Genomic DNA, 17,119 nt, shown 5'->3' on the forward strand with positions numbered 1-17,119 from the left:
ATCTTATCACTGTCACTATTTTTCTAGGTAAAGACAAGGTAGTTTAGAGGAAGAAACCAAGTTTCTCTTTTAAAATTTGGTGTCTGTTGGTTCTGTATGTCCATTAATGATCTCAAAAATTTCAGGCCATATTTAAACTTGAAATTCAATAAAGTAAGTTGTTAAGCCCAAATGAAACTTTACAATGTCAACTGAAAACATGAAAATTTAATGGCATAATCCATTTCTAGCTAATAATTCCTGACACTAAAGATATTTAACATGTGCTACCCATAAAGTCTACAATAAAATTTTAGAAAATGAATATAAAGATACTTAATGTATATAACTGCTAACATGCCAATATGAAAAGGAACTTGATCTCACTAAAACAAAACAAGAATATCTGTTTCAAAGTTTTAATAACGTCACCAAATTTCAGTGTCTTTTTCTCTCTTTATTTAAACACAAATACATTTACAGCATGCAGGTTAAATTAAAACTATATGGCGTCTTCCCCAAACCAATTATCTTTGAATGTATCTTCACGCACTGAAAATAAGCCAATGTATTCCACAGGTAGAATCAGACTCTTATGTCATCTCATGTCAAATTTAGAGTTATACACAGTAGTGAGTCAGTAATTTTAAATTAGGCAAATAATTTAATTGATCACCATGAATAAATATTATTCTTTTATTTCAATGAGTTTTTCTTCTAAACCATTTAACAAGACGATTCAGAGGAACATAAAAATAAAATCCACTCCAAAAAAGGGATACTGCAAATTGGAAAAGCATTGCATCAGGGTCCTATTAGAAACTGAAAATGTTCATTGACAAAGAGTAAATGTTCTGTTCCATTGACCTACTATAGGAGAACCAAAGAGCAGTTCCTTTTTAAAAATTTAGATGTAATTCTTGGTAAACTTTGCAAAAGGTTTAAAATTAGAAATTAAAAAATTATTAAGATATAAAAAGGTAATGTATATTTTGAGCTACATGCTAGTTACGATTGCACTGTTACACAGCAATGCTCAGCACCAATACCCATGATACTTTACTTACAGGAATGAAACTACCATATACAGACAAAAGAGAAAAAAATCTGCTTCATTTATGTGTATTTCCAAAGAAACCAGTTATCAGTCAGAAGTGAAATACAAATGTCTAAGCATATGCACCCACTAGGCAGGCAATGACAAAGGTGTTTTCATTTAGAAAACTCTTGTCTTCATCACAAATGCTGCAGGATTTTCTTTTTCCTTAGTAAAATTGCTTATCTTGCTGCACACAAAAATTTCATCTTGAATAATGGAGTGCTTCTTTTTCAATCAATCCTAAAGGCAAAATAACCGCCTCGAGGGCTACACACTGCAACAGCAAGGATTTCTGGCTGCTAATAAAAAAATAAATAAATAAATTCACCCTTTAAATCAAAATTATTACAAAAAGTGGAAATTACAGTAGTTAAGGAAATAGAAAAATAAGCCAATTAGGGTCTGAAACTTCTGACAATGGCTCCAAATTTCAAAATACAAACATTTGTATATAAAACTTCTCTAAAAAGTTATTTTTGCCACCAACCTCCTAATAAAGAACTTTAGAGTACCTATACTATCTGATGCATAGCTCCCAAACCCTGACTCTTTTCCCCTAAATTCTGCTAAAAGCCCTAGAAAAAGCAAAGATTTGAGATCTTTTTTCCATATCATTGATATTACTCTCTAAATTAAATTGCTGATTCATTTCAATCCTCTGAGAAAGAATGGGGAGTAATATGTAAAAAGTCTAGATCTAATTACAAAATCATGGACTAAAGCCAACAAAAGAAATCATTTTATTTCATGAATATACTAGTGACTCTTGCAAACAAGGCAAAAAAGAAAAGATTCATTTAATATAAAAGGTTTGGAGTAAAACATCCCAATATTTCTAGACTAAACCAGAAATAAATTATAGTGTACAACTCAATGTAGAACAGTTTTAAAACACACCTCAAGGATGGGTGACCAAAATGAACTAATTCCTATTTAATATGTATCAGTGTGTTTTACTTAATTTTCTAGCTCTTTAAGCTACTTCACATTTTCTCAATTTCCAAAGGCTAAATTTAGGTCACTGATATAGTACTGATAATGTGAGAATGAGAAATTAAATTTAGTTCTAGACCCTTCTAGTTCCTTTTTCTATGTTAGAGATGATAAATTAACTGTCAGATTTCTGTGCTAGCTAGTAGGTTAACTGGAATGAAGCAAGATAATTTCACCCCATCAAACTATATTGTGTATAGTATTAGGAACAACACATAAAAATGTTCCTTTGCCAAACCAATTTTCTTGTGTAAACTTAAGTTTACTTGTTAATATATAGTATTTAACTAAAAATAACCCAGCAACAGGCATTTCATCAGCTTAACAGTTAAGCAGCCTGGTTGAAACTGAAATGTTGAGTTATGCAGTTTCAAGATTTTTGTGCCCAAATGATTCTCAGAAGCACACTTCAGAAACCAGACAACAAAATGTAGCCCTGATGTCATTCTCAGGAGTCTTTAAGTGCTGCCCTGATATACAGAATGGGACACATAGTGTTCTAAGTGGTAAAACTTAAATATCAAATCTAAACTCCAACCTTGTTCCATGTTCCCTAAAGCAAGAAAACACACACAAAAGGAAGGTAACAAACTAAAATCTTCTTTAAACCTGTAGAGTACATTCAACTTGGCACAGTGCAGACTAAATTTAAGACATGAAAGACAAATCGTGTCATGAACAGGGCTACACGCTGAAATTACACGTCAATTTTCCAAGACGCCAAAATTGCACTCTAGTTGTGTTGAGAATCAGCAGAATTTGCAAGATGAGTTGAGTGGGAAATAGCTGTACAGGCCAGGTATAATTTATACATTTAAAAAAAGTTATAATCCTATAATCCCTGCAGGGGGAGAGATTATAGTCATGGAATGAGGCTTTCTCTCTGCTTGACAACATATCATCTTCAACAGCTGAAAAAGAAAAAAAAGCAAAGAAAAATTAGTATTTCAATTTATAGATAATTCTGAATTTTCCAATATAACTATGAAGTGAGGCAATAGAATTTTGAAACAGCCAGATTAAAATTTATCTAATAATATAATTTTTTTTTTAAAGCTATGACAACCACCTTATTCACCAAACTTAAAAAAAAAAAAAAAAGACTTCTTTTATTTGCCACCAATTAATCATTCTGGAAAGGGAAACAAAATAAGCTAAGAAAGGCTAATGACTCTTTTAGTCTTTACAACATCTAGAAAGAATAAAAAATCGTTTTGAGTGTGTTGGCAAACATAATGGTAGAGAATGCAAAAAGAGCAAAAGAGGAAAATGGAATGAGGAAAAAAGACGAGAAAGACAAAGGAATGAGACCCTCATAAAGGTTGAAGCACCATTCTAGGGGGTGCTTCAGGGTTTCTTATTCAGGGAGAAGTACTAAGATAACTTAGCAATAATAGAATCGGTAATAATAACAATGATTGCCAGTGGGATTTTGAATTTTTTTTCTAGTACAAGGAAAGAGTCTGAACTGCTCCACTCATACCAACATTTTTAAGATAAGACAATCTCAGATTACTCTACAAAAACTTTCACACTGTTTCTATCTAGCTATTCTTTAGGCTGGGATAGAAAAGGGGGAGGAGGTGTTTCTACTATAAAGAATAAACAATAAAATGAACTCAGTATTTTAGAACAGCTTCAAGTATGCCAAAACAGCTAAAGTATAGGGAAGGTTCTATCTCCCTCATGTGGCAAAATTACTATTACACTGCACCAGAAGTTCAAAATTGAGGCTAATTTAGCACAATATTGTCTTCTTTCATGTTCTTGAGAAGGAACAGTTCAGTTTATGTGTGATAGCCACCATAAAAATCCATTATTAAAAACTGATGGCTATTTTTAATGCAAGCACCTCCAAAGCTTCCTAGTCAAACAAGAAATTATAAACAATCTAAAGTAGCATGTAGCTCATCCAAAATTGGTCTATAATTGGAACCAGTAAAACAATTATCAGGATTGTTTAAATGCTTAATTCTTCCAATCCTTCCTTCTATGCAAGCCAAGTGAGGCTTCCCGATATGACTCCTGCCTTGAGGTCTCTGTGGGGCATAGGGAGATCTATGCTGAATTTTTCTGCCCGGAAAGCTAGCCACTCACTGGAGGGATTATGACTGATAACGATGGGAGTCATCAAAATGAAATAACACTTTTTTGAAGCATTCACAACATATTTGGTGATAACAATAATAATTTTTAAAAAGATTATGATGGTATTATAGAGCAGAAAATACTGGGTGGGAAGTCAGGAGACCACTAATGATACTGAACATCATTTAAAAATGTATGATTCTGGGCAAGTTAATTAACATATCTGGGCCTCAGTTTATTATTTTATAAGAGACTAAATGATTTCAAAGATCCTGTTCAGCTCAAATTCTTTGACTTTTCTAAATGGACGAATCTCCATACCATTTTGTTTTGTTTCCTCATGGAAATCAAACCAGTAAGTGATTAATATGTACACAACACAGCACCAGGTTCTGGTGGTAGGTAAAATAAAATGCAATTGCTGCTCTCAGTGACCTCACAACTTAATAAGGGGCTATAACATCATATGAAACATTTGTAGTAACACCAAATGAGGCATAAGCATGACAGATTATATCCTATGTAAGGTCCAACAAGAAGGGTTGCAGAGGGAGAATGTGATTTTTGAATAAAAGCCTGGATTCAGAAACTTATGAGAGCTTTAGGGGAGGTAGTAAACAGTTGAGTTTGGGGGAAGTGAAACACACATAGTGAAATAGTGTAAGATGAGGCTGGAAAAGTAGGGAATTTCCCATAATGGAAAAGGCTTTGAAGGCAGGCACTAGAAGACCACTGAAGAGTTGTGAAAAGAGGAGAGATGGCTACTTCTCTTCATATATAAATCATTTCTATCATCGGAATGAAGGATAACTTAAGGGAAAGAAGACTAGAATAGAGATTACTGTAAATATTCCGATGTGAAGACAGCTTCTGTGAAGGGAGAGCAGTGGGAACAAAGAGTCCATCTAAGAGATGCTGGAAATGGAAAGGGGAAAATCAAAATGAGGAGTGGGTTTTGGAGAAAAGATCAGAGAAGACAGCATTCCCTTTGAGGACTACTTAATCTAGTAAAGGAGTCTAAAACTGCAGACAAATAACTAAGAAAAGTCACAGGATATTAGCTGTCTAACAGAGACTCTATGAAAGACGTGAAGAAAGAGGGGGTCCCTTCTTGCTGGGTCCATGAAGGTCTTCAATGACAGACTATGGATTTTTAAATATCACAAGTAATTGGTCATCATGAAATGTTTTCTCCTGCCCTCTGATCTTTGCATTATTTCAGATAATCACTAAATTAACATTTAATTCCTGATTACCTAACCAAGTCTAAGTCAAAATTATATGTAACATTAAAAATTTTTTGAAAATAATTTCTATAGCACATGTATGCTGTATCAAAAATTAGAATTTACTTAGGAATTGTGATTCTAATAGGGGTTCCAAAAGTTATGGAAACATTTCAAAATTAAGTATCTCAATTAAATTTTTCTATTCTTCTTTGATCCCCAAATGGGCACAGTATAAAAATAATTAGAAAATTTACAAGTACAAATGCTTACACTTTATCTTGTCTGCCTCCACCACCACGAACTGCCACAGGTTGGCTATTCTGAGTAAATGCGCCTCCCCCACGAATTGCACTTGGATGAGTTGGAGAAGCAGCTGGATGCTGTCCAGGACGGATGGGCTTAGCTAAATAAAAGTAAAGAATGACTTTTGAATACTATTTATCACAATTTTTTTCAAGCAATTAAATCATTATGTTTTTTTTTTTCTTCATCAGTATATTTTACAACATCTCCTTTTTTATAGTGGTCCATGTCTTTAATGATACAAAGCTGGGGGGAAAAAGAATTCTACTATTTTATCAAAAAATGCCCTGAATTAAAACAAGAATCAGATAAGCGTTTTACATTTACCTACACACTATTTTAGATTCTAAACATACACTAACACTAACTCAAAATCTCTAGCATCAGTTTCAACATTTGAACCCACACAGTTGAAACCATAGCTCCTTAAAGTACTGGAGTAATAACAATTCATTTTGTTGAGGCCTCTGGACAGAGGTTCCTGGGCTTCCACTTAAAGCTGCTTTGACTTTTGCTCCATTAAATGTTCAGTTTATATAAGGCTTTGGAGCTGGAGATGAGGAAGTCACCTTTTCTAGTCCACATCCTAACCCATTTCCTTAAGCCAGGTGTATCTTGCTCCTTGAGAGGTAAGAGACATTTATTTGTTCTGTATTTCCAGTACCTAGTACATAACAAGCACTTAATACTGTTTTACTAAGGGAATGATGAGATTATTTTAGAGGAGGAATATATACCATTTAGAGCTTTTCCCTAATAATGGTAATTATGGGCAGGTTATTAACTGATGATAAAAAAAGTAACTAAATACAATCTAAAATATTCTGCTGTAGAAGTAACACTTCAGCATGCTACACGAACCAGATTAAAATATAACTGTGGAAATATTTAATAAAAATAAAACAGAACCCTGAGTGTGTGGTTTTCTAAGTCAACGTGGAGCTCACAAGTATCCTTAAGAATGGTTTAGCAGTCTCATTTCTCTTTGGGATTGATTCTACTCCTCTAAATTCAGTAGTTCACCAAAGTTGTAGAATGGATAAGGCATTAAATAGATAGATAAATGAATCTGAAAGCACAAATAAGTTGTCCTGAAGCCATCCTTCCTGCCACCCATGCTTAGCCCCTGGCAACGGAACTCTGCTACCTTTACTAAAACCACATCTTCAAAAATGGTGTGTCTTGACTCTCAAGCCCAAGGCCCTGTTTTCAGACCTGTTCTCTCTGGTCCTGGCAGCCTCCTCTGGAAAATGTTCACCTTCCCCAGCTTCACAGGACACTGCACTGTTTTTTTCCCTTTTTCATTTTCTCTCTGCTAGGTTCTTTCTGTTTCCTGCACTTGAAACTTGTTTTGAAGTTATAAAGTGGACCCTCTTTTCCACTCACTCTCTTAAATGATTATGTGATTTAGAGGCAGCAGACCCCCATTTTGTGGGAGCTATGTCTCATTTCCCTAAGATTAGAGACCATAATGAGATAGTCTCTGCGTGATTACAAAGTTTATGGAGAAGGGTAGGATTCCTCTCACTTAAGAAGTATTTATGAAAGTTTTGGGGAGGGGGGAGAATAATTAGCATTACAAAATTCACAAACTCTGTGTCTATGTCTCTAGGATACTCAGAAGGTCCACAAAAGGCTCTTACTTTTAATATTAATCCTTAACTCACAGAAGTCATTGTTTGGTAGAACATACTTCCAAATATCCTGCTTTTGAATAGCAAATTTATTTATGTTATGGTGTAGCTTAAAGTCCATTTACTGATAGTTATGAAAAAAAAAAAGCCATATGAATTCCTGTCATAAAAGAGGCCTGAAGAAATGACGAACTAAAGGAAGAATAAAATACACATTTTTGGACATGGCCAATATGGGAATCTGTTTTGATGTTTTATGCTTATTTGTTATAAGGATTTTGTTTTTATTTTCCTTCTTCCAATAGAAGGAGAAACAATTAAATATTTGCTAAGTGAGAAAAAAAATTTTTTAAAGTAAAAAAAAAAGTGAGATATCATTAACAAGGGTGATGAACAAAAAATAAAATGACAGCTTGAAAGTTGTACTTTCCCCTATTATAAGAGTTAAAGAAAGTCCTTCATCAAGCTAGAGAGATTCTCCAGAGAGGAGTATATGAGAAAGTAGACAAAAATCACATGGTAGGAAAAGGCAGAGATAGATTTCAATTATGGTACTTTGAGGGGAATTTCCAAACTGATGAAATTATAAATCCAATTCATTGATTTTATATATAAATATAGACTGTGAGGGGAAAGCATTACAAAATTCACAAACCATCAAATAAACATATTTTGATTTCTTTTCATTCAAATTGTTCTTAGAAAATTCAAGAACCATTTAGCAACATCAACAAAATACTGATTTAACCAATTATTAAAAAAATTTTTTTCATGCTGACAAGCAGAAATTTATTTCTATAAGAAGATCATAGAGATATGAGAATAAAATTATCTGAAACTGCATTTGGCTCCACTTTTGTCATTTAATATTCTAAGCAGTATTAGAAAGTTCTAGAATTTCTGGTTTTGCTTTGTAGTTTTTTATATTTACTACATAGTGTTCTGTGACCAAAGACTATAAGCATAGAGAGATGCTATTTATGCTTGTAAATGGAAAAGCCCTTTGGGTAATATTTGAAGATTAAGTTAAAAGTCTTAAAAATCTCTCTCATGTAGTTTAAGAGCACACATAGCATATCTAAAATACATCAGGTTATCATCTATCTAAATGAAAGTTATTTGGTTTAAAAAGAGAGTTAAAAAAACTTCCTTGTTCTACTAACCAATCTGTGCAGAATGTCCCCTCCTGGCCATGTTCTTTGACCTGACTGCTTCCTTAATCCGATCAACTTCTTGCTGATACCGTTTACGATCCCGAGAGGCATTTTCTTTGGCTTCTTTCAGAGCAGACTCCAAAGCTTTGACTCTCTCAGCTGTAGCTCTAAGTCGTTTTTCCAATTTTGGAAGCTCACAGCGAAGATCTGCATTATCACGTACCAACTAAGGGTAAATCAAAGTGAGTATTAGACTATAAACCACATTTCACTTAAAAGGTAAATATCTTCTATCTTCTGGCATTTTTGTTTTTAATACATACAACCTGATCCTGCTCTTTCTTGAGAGAAAGGGAAAATGGGTACGGGCCCAGCGTAGATGCAGGTGTAGAAGGAAGAGCACTTTGGCAATGGGGTCTGAAGACCCGACCTGAAATCCCAGATCTGTCACTTGCTGATGAATTTTTTCTACTCACCTGAACTCAAACACTCATTTATCCACAATATAAAATAGAGAGAAAATAAAGGGGACAAAGAGCTGGCTTTAGCTGAGGCCTGGGACACACTCTGTGTGACTAGGGTCAAGTCTCTCAGACTACTGGGGTTCAAGGCCATGCTATTCTCTCAAGACTGGGTAGCTAAGCAGGTACAGCTTGGCTTCAATGGATAGTCCCCAGACCAATGAAATTATAGGTCAGGTTTAAAAGAAAAAAAATCTAGCAAAAATGATTTCAAGTGACACATATAAATGATGTTTGCTTTATTAATTAAAATGATCTCATTCAATTTACACTTTTACTAAGGAACTAAATATCTTGGTAAAATTTACTTTATTGATCAAGGAACTAGGAGTTGAGACAGGGGAAGGGGAACTCAGACTGGAGGATCCATCAGTGCTAGTTAAACTCCCAAAACTTTGCAATTATATTTTAGTAGTCTACTTTCATGAGAGAGATTCCTAATAAAAGATCACTACCCATTAGCCTCTTCTTCCCTCCTAAAATCCTCTAAAGTTTTTTGGAGTCTGTTTATATGCTGTAGTTAATAGAAAGTCTTACGAGTCTAAAATGTCTCATATGGAATTCTAGACCACAGGGACTGGAAACCCTGTGAATGAGAGAGAGAATGAAATTTTTTTTCTTTTTCTTTCTTCATTCATTCATTCATTTTTTGCTGAGGCAACTGGAGTTAAGTGACTTGCCCAGGGTCACACAGCCAGGAAGTGTTAAGTGTCTGAGGCTGTATTTGAACTCAGGTCCTCCTGACTTTGGGGTGGTGCTCTATCCACTGTGCCACTTAGCTGCTCTGAGAGACAAAATTAAAATAGCCTTCCAAGTAATTGGCATTTCTACAAATCATTCTATCTCCATTTTATTACCTGTTTGTGCACTTTTGTGAGCTGCTCAAGATTATTCTCAAGAAAGGAGATCTTCTGCTTTTGGGCGGCACTACCTCCAGTATCATCAGAATCAATCTCTGCACTCTGAGAACAAAAAGATAATGAATCACTTCAATATTTAAACTATGTAACTATTTCAGATAACTAAAGAAACCAAAGGTTTATTTATAGATAAAAGTTAAATGACCATTACAAGAATCTCAATGATCTTAAATTACCTTTTTAACTCTTGTGGCTAGGTCTTGAACAAAGAGCTTCCGAAGGTTGTGTAAAGTCTGAAGTTCTTTTGCCTTGAATGAAAAATTTTTTATAACTTAATATTTCATATTTAGGATAAGTGTAAAATCCAAAATTTTATATTCTCTTACCACAGTCTCTTCTAAACCCTTCAGGTCTTGCCTAGCTTGCTCTCGTCTGTCTTGCATAACACTAAAAATAAGGAATAAAAAAATATACATATATATACATATGCATGTATATGTGCCAGTTTTCTCTTCTGGTTCAATAAAATCTGTCTTTATGTAACAGGGAAAGGGGAAAAAAAAACTTTCATCCAGTAGAGACTAGACAGATAGGGGTAATAAGAAAGTTTAGTTAAAAGGTTACAGTTTAACAATATAATTTGTTTGATGTTCAAGGCTCTTCTGGGATATATGGAACATTATTTCCAAATAAAGTGCAATTCTTCAATGTTGGAGAGAGGTAAAATTGTTTGTTTGAAGTAGTGAATTAAAAACAGCCAATAATTGGCACTAAGTTAAGTTGATTAACTTGAGTTAATCAAAATGATGGCTGTGGAATGAGATGGTTGTGAGTTGCAGTTATTAAATTATTGGAGAATTAGACTATGATAAATACATTTTGTGGCAAAACCATAACCATGTATATAAATTGAAGTTTCTTTTGATCAGAAAAACACTCCAAGATCTTTCAGGCTTTTGGGTAGTTATTGTGACTAGTCACAGTTGGGTGATCAGGACTGGGTCTTTCTTTATAACATATTCTAGAAGCTGCTTTTACATTAAATCTCTGATAGCAGCTAGTCTGTTTTTTTATAAAATACAGAAGCAAACTGTAGTTAGTTATGTGAACTTTCCAGATCATAAACTGTTTTCAAGCATTTACTCTACCTGCTACCCAGTGAATTGTTAAATCAGGGGTCCTCAAACTATGGCCCACAGACCAGATACAGCAGCTGAGGATGTTTATTCCCCTCACCCAGGGCTATGAAGTTTCTTTATTTAAAGGCCCACAAAACAAAGTTTTTGTTTTTACAAAAGGCCCTCCAACAGTCTGAGGGACAGTGAACTGGCCCCCTATTTAAAAAGTTTGAGGACTCCTGTTAAATAAACAAGAATATCTCTGCTTAATGATTCACATCTGACATAGTCTGCTACACAATGGCATCTGCAGGCAGAGGGAGCAGGTCCATTTTGCTTATTAGTTGTATTAGTGAAGACAAATTCCACCTGCCTGTGGACCTCCATTTGCCTGCAGCCTGATGCTAGACCCAGGTTCTCCTCATTACTCCAGTTCAGTCTCCTATTTTAGGCCTTGCTAAAGTTCTCACTCACGTAAGTTCGTGTAGTTTCCTGCTTTTTTCTTGATCTGTGGCTTTCAACTTCTCATGTTCAACTCTCAGGCGTTCCTGTTCTAGCATCATTTTCTGATTTTGGCTATTGGAAAAAAAGGGCATAAGTAATATTAGTTTTATAAAATATATTAAAGACTTCAAAGTTTCACAGTCAAGTTTTTCCTAGTATCTAAACTAGATTTCTCTTATTATCATTCATAAAACTGAACTTTTGGACATACCTAATACTGTTTATATGCATAAATAGTAAAATATAAGGACAATAGTTTTCACATACTTGACTACTGCTTGTTTTGCAACTTCAATTTATTTTTTTAAAATTTACATTGTCCCAGGTTTTTTTCTTAAAACTTATTAAAAAAAAAAACCCAAACCAAAACCTTAGGACATTCCACCACTTCAATTAAAAAAAAAAGCTTCAAAATTTTTCTCTCAGAGATTATGATGTTTCAATCATAACTAAAAATTATGCAAATGTGTATTGTTCAGGAAAATATACTACCTGAAGTTTTGATTTGTACGTGTGTAATAACTTCAAAATTCAAAGGATAAATTATAGCTACCTATATCTATCTGTTTGTATAAAGATTATCCTACTTTTCCCCACTGAATCTCTCTAAATATACTTTCATTGAAGCTAACCTGTAAATATGTAAGCAAATACATTAAAATAAAAAATCAAATACTTACTCTTGCAGATCAGTAATAAGCTTTTCTTTAGCATCAACTTCATCTCTCAGACTACTAATTTGTTTTTGATGAGTTTCTCTATGGCTTTGTATCTGTTGTTCAACAGCTTGCTAAAACAGAGTTTTAAAAAAATGGTTAAAAATGAACATTGTGATGTAGTAAAAATTAAGAATACGACATAAAGATTAACTTACCTTAACTTCATTTGCAGTCTGAACCTTATTTAAATGCTCCTTTTCCATTTCATGGACTTTCTCTGGGCAGAGAATAAAGAAAAGAATTGAAAATTTCTAGTACAGATTACAAAAATATGACCCATTTTTTCTGCAGCAATAATTCAGTAAACTCCCAAACTGCAAATCTTGCCTCAAAGTACATGTAAACAGTTAGCAACAAACCTCAATCTTTGTTGATATAATGAATTACTTTATTTTTTGTTACATACAAAGTCCCTTGAAATTTAAACATTTAGTTTCTTTCCTGCTCCTGAGAAGGCTGAGAGGGCACAGCTCTATTTAGAATGATACTTCCTAACAGATTGACTGAGAATTATTTATTCCTAGAATGCAGTAGTAGGCCTTTAGCACAGATATGACCGAAAGACTCATGGAAAACTGGGCAATTTACAATTCCTTATGATACAGATCTTTAATGTGATTTTGTTATTATATATGAAGTAATCTCCCAGATCAGTCATATACCTATTAAAATGTAATTTCTCCCTCCCCACCCCCCCCAGGCAATTGGTTAAGTTGACTTGCCCAGGGTCACACAGCTATGAAGTATTAAGTGTCTGAGGCCAGATTTGAACTCAGGTCCAGACTCCTGACTTCAGGGTTGGTGCTCTATCCACTGTGCCATCTAGCTGCCCCAAAAATGTAATTTAAAAAACCCAAGTCTCCATAGCTACTATCTTCCATTAGTAAAAATAAAAGTTGGCTAAAAGGTAGCATTAGCATGGATGATTTCTGAAAAGCTAATACTACAAAAATCAAAATCACTAATCTGGCAGTGAAAACAAAGGCAATTTAAGAGTGGCTAGCCAAAATTCAAAGGTGACTGAAAAGGATACTGGAGCTTCGGTTTATTAATATGAAGGGAATAACCCCAAAATACATATGTATAATTCAAAATGTAAGAAACATATCCACTGGATAATAAGGAACATACCTTGTGCTCGTAGCTGTACTAATTCTTCATTAAGGGAGTCCACAGATTCCTCCAACTGCCTTTTCTTTTGCTCAACATTCTGAAGGTATTCAGTCAATGACTTGATTTTTGCTTCATGCTTTCAAAATAAAATAGATTTGGAATGACTTGATGTGGGGGGAAAAATCTTAACCACTTAGATAGCAAAAGAATCTTAAAAAAAAAAAAATCAAAGTCCTGGCAATTAAGGTCTTCAACTATATGATAAAATAAAAAGACATACTTTTTTTGGATATGGTCAATGAAAGAATTTTGTGTTGCTGGGCTATTCATATTTGTTGTTGAAGGCATTCCTTTTTCTTCTTTTTGATTGTTCATCGTGGGCAAGGGTAACAAGGTAACAAGAGATAACAAAAGCTTTTTAAAATAAAAAGTTAAGAATAGAGATATGTGGTAAACTACACAGTTAAGTCCTAAATTTTAAGTCTTTAAGAACTTACCCAGTGTGTTATCTGGAAAAGCAATAGAGTTGGAGGGCAATAATGGTATATTTTTATGTTTTTCCCCATTTTACTACACCATATATTTTTTCCTGTCTGTCTTACAGATTCTATTCCTAGAAAGTCACTCTACATTAGAGCATAATTTCCTGACAATGGCTCCACATTACTGGATATTAATTTTACCAGTTTGCTATGTTCTCCAAAACCCCTCTTTATCCCTAAGCATTCTGTTCAACAAAAATACGAAAATGGACACATTAAGATTTCAACTATTATTTGCAGCAGATTTAATATTAAAGCAACTATTTCAAATCTTCTTCACATAGTTCAAATCTCTTTCCCTAATATCTCTTGTTGATGACCAGAGCACAACTTTACTGAAATGGTTATCAACTTTAAAATTTTGAATTGCTTTTTTCCTTCCTTCCTATTTTATAAATTTTGCCAACCTCCCAAATGTTTCCTTGCTCCTTTTAGTCATCTGTTCTGTTATTCCCATCTTCAACCTGTGCCCTACTACTGCCTGCATCAGAATGACAGAACTTCAGAGTTAGAACCTCTATGACCATCTAGACCTGTACAGCCTATTGCAGCAAATACTTCCAGCCTTTAATAAAAAGGGAAATCCACATGTGCACAAGTGAAGACAAGTGAATTACTAGAAAGCTTTTCCTGACATCTAGCCTAAATGTGCCTCTGCGGCTTCCACTCACCGTTCTGCCCTTGGGGGCCAAGAGGAACAAATCTCAGCCCTTTTCAGAAAAGAGCTCTACAACAGAAAGCACGGTCCACAGTCTGCTTCTCCCTCTTCCCCCACTCATAGTCACTTCTATTTCAGGGTGTTTCAAATGATCCTAATATGGCCCAAATGCCCTTTTCTAAATGATACTCGGCTTATCCCTGTCATTTCTATACCGTGGTACTTAGAAGTGATTATTCTATTGTGACCAGCACAAAATAAAGTGGCATTCTTATCTGTTATTCTTGAGGAGTATACCTTTGGTATTAGAGAACAGAATTGTTTTTATGGTTACCATTCACAATGTTGAAGCACATTGAGATTGTTGGTTCATTAAAAATCCCAGTTCTTTTTTGACCCTCTGTGGTTGTCGAGCCAACCCTTATCATCATACACTTGTGAAGTTGATTTTTTTTAACAAATGTAAAACTTTCCATTTATTTACCAAATTTCATCTTATTCAATTTAGTCTGTCAAAATCTTTTTCAATCTCAGTCATTCACTGTTAGGAATTTCTCCTATCTTCATGTCAGTTGCAAATTTGATAAAAGTGCCATGTATACCAATATCCAAGTCACTGATTAAAATGTTAAAAAGCACAGGATCAAGCACAAATTCCTAGATCCTGCTGCTGGAGATCTTCCAAACTGACAGCAAACTATATTATTGATTAACCATCCTGACTGTATCTTTAGAACCAATTTTGTATCCTCCTAATTGTATTTCTATTTCACTTTTATTTCCCAAGTTTTCCACAAGAATAGCATTACAAGAGGCAGTGAGGTAGCGCAGTGGATAGAGCACCAGCCCTAAAGTCAAGGAGGTTCAAATCTGACCTCACACACTTAACACTTCTTAGCTGTTCAAGTAAACTTAACCTCAGTTGCCTGGGGGATGGGGTGGGAGGGTGGGGGGAAACAAGTCTAAATAAAAAGAATAGCAAGAAAACTAGATCTTGTGACATTCCTCTCATCCACCTGTTTAGCAACTATTCTAGAAAAAAGGGAAAAAAGGTTAGCAAGACATAATCATGCAGGCTCCATAATAACTTCTCTTTCAAGAGGTTCATTAACCATCCATTTGTTAAGATGTTTAAGATTTTTTTTTTTTTTTTTTTAGCTGAGGCAATTGGGGTCAAATGACTTGCCGAGGGTCACACAGCTAGGAATGTTAAGTGTCTGAGGCCTGATTTGAACTAAGGTCCTCCTGACTTCAGGGCTGATGCTCTACCCACTGTGCCACCTAGCTGCCCCAATGTTTAAGATTTTGCTAAAAATTGGAGCAAAATTCACTATCCTGGAATTTATAAACTTCAATCTCTTAATTTTTGAAATCCTTCTCAAAACTACTCATCTTTTTGGCCTTTCAACAATTACCTAAAGTAGCTCAGCAATTCCACCTGCAGTTCTTTCAGATCCTGAAAGTCTTCATTTGGGTTGGAAGAACATTAAAGGTATCTTGCTACTTTATTTTCTTACTTATAGTATTTTGGGTTTTAGGTCCCTGTTATTCTTTTTTTTTTTTTCCTTTTACACTTCTAAATTCATTATTTCTAAATCCATTTTTGTTAATAAAGAAAACAAAATATGAATTGGGTCATTTTCTTCTTCTATCATCAATTTTCACTCCCTTCTCCCCAAACAGTGATTCTATCCCTTCTTTTAAGTCTTTTTTTTCCTAATTGCAGCTAAAGAACACTTTGTTTTTAGCTCACACTCCCATCCTCACTTCCCAACCTTGTCTTCTGAGCTTGGACAATCCTGACAGGATTTCTGCATGATCCCTCCCTCCCCCCTCACCAAATTTTGCATTCATCCCATTACCTGCTTTTTCTTTCTTCTTCTTTCAATGTCTTTTCTTTTTTTAAGTTTTTTTTTTTTTTTTTTTTTTTGAGGCAGTGGGACTAAGTGACCTACCTAGGGCAACGCTGCTAGGAAATATTAAATATTTGAGGCCATTTTTGAACTCAGATCCTCCTGACTCCAGGATTGATGTGCTACCCACTGTACCATCTAGCTGTCCCTCAATGTCTTTTAAAGATCTAAACTGACTGGTGAATTCCCTGTGCATATGCTGACTATTTGTACTGTTTCTCATATTCTCAAAACTTAATTGTTTAAAGTTCCTATCCCTTCTGGACTATCTTTATTCCAAAAATATAAGAAATCTCAGTGGTCTTTTAGTCATACCAGGAAAAAAAAATATATATGTGTGTATATATATATATTTATTAATCATGGGATTCATCCTTCTTCTTGAAATCTCTCCCTAAAAGTCAGGATTCTTGACATGACCATATTTTCTTAATGTACAGTGCTATTCCATTCACTTCAACCTAACATTTCTTTTATGCCCTTTCTGAGGTACATTATAGTCATTGGTGTCATTGCATTAAATTCCAGAGATATTTATGAGCATACATATTGTTTGCCTGCATTAGAATACCTAGTGTTTTTTTTTTTTTTTTTTGCTCTGAACTTGTACTGTGGATATTTGTGTATATCCAAATCTGATGTCATAGGTTTCATCATCCTACTGGGATGAGATACTGAAGCTTTAGGAGACA

The 17,119-nt window shown here is 34.4% G+C and overlaps 1 protein-coding gene across 1 annotated transcript in view; it reads right to left on the reverse strand.

The window, feature by feature from the left end:
- Positions 1-415: 415 nt before the first annotated feature.
- The window catches only part of KIF5B (kinesin family member 5B), a 63,070-nt gene continuing 46,366 nt past the window's right edge, over positions 416-17,119 (reverse strand). The window contains exons 17-26 of the mRNA XM_052000202.1: positions 13,333-13,450; positions 12,357-12,418; positions 12,163-12,272; positions 11,453-11,554; positions 10,247-10,307; positions 10,097-10,168; positions 9,858-9,962; positions 8,489-8,705; positions 5,659-5,791; positions 416-2,982 (exon numbers count right to left, since the gene is read on the reverse strand). Coding sequence (XP_051856162.1) covers positions 2,976-2,982; positions 5,659-5,791; positions 8,489-8,705; positions 9,858-9,962; positions 10,097-10,168; positions 10,247-10,307; positions 11,453-11,554; positions 12,163-12,272; positions 12,357-12,418; positions 13,333-13,450 — 987 coding nt within the window. The 3' untranslated portion in view covers positions 416-2,975. The remainder of the gene's footprint in view (positions 2,983-5,658; positions 5,792-8,488; positions 8,706-9,857; positions 9,963-10,096; positions 10,169-10,246; positions 10,308-11,452; positions 11,555-12,162; positions 12,273-12,356; positions 12,419-13,332; positions 13,451-17,119) is intronic.

Source organism: Antechinus flavipes, chromosome 5 (genome assembly GCF_016432865.1).
Source record: "Antechinus flavipes isolate AdamAnt ecotype Samford, QLD, Australia chromosome 5, AdamAnt_v2, whole genome shotgun sequence".
Taxonomy (NCBI): domain Eukaryota; kingdom Metazoa; phylum Chordata; class Mammalia; order Dasyuromorphia; family Dasyuridae; genus Antechinus; species Antechinus flavipes.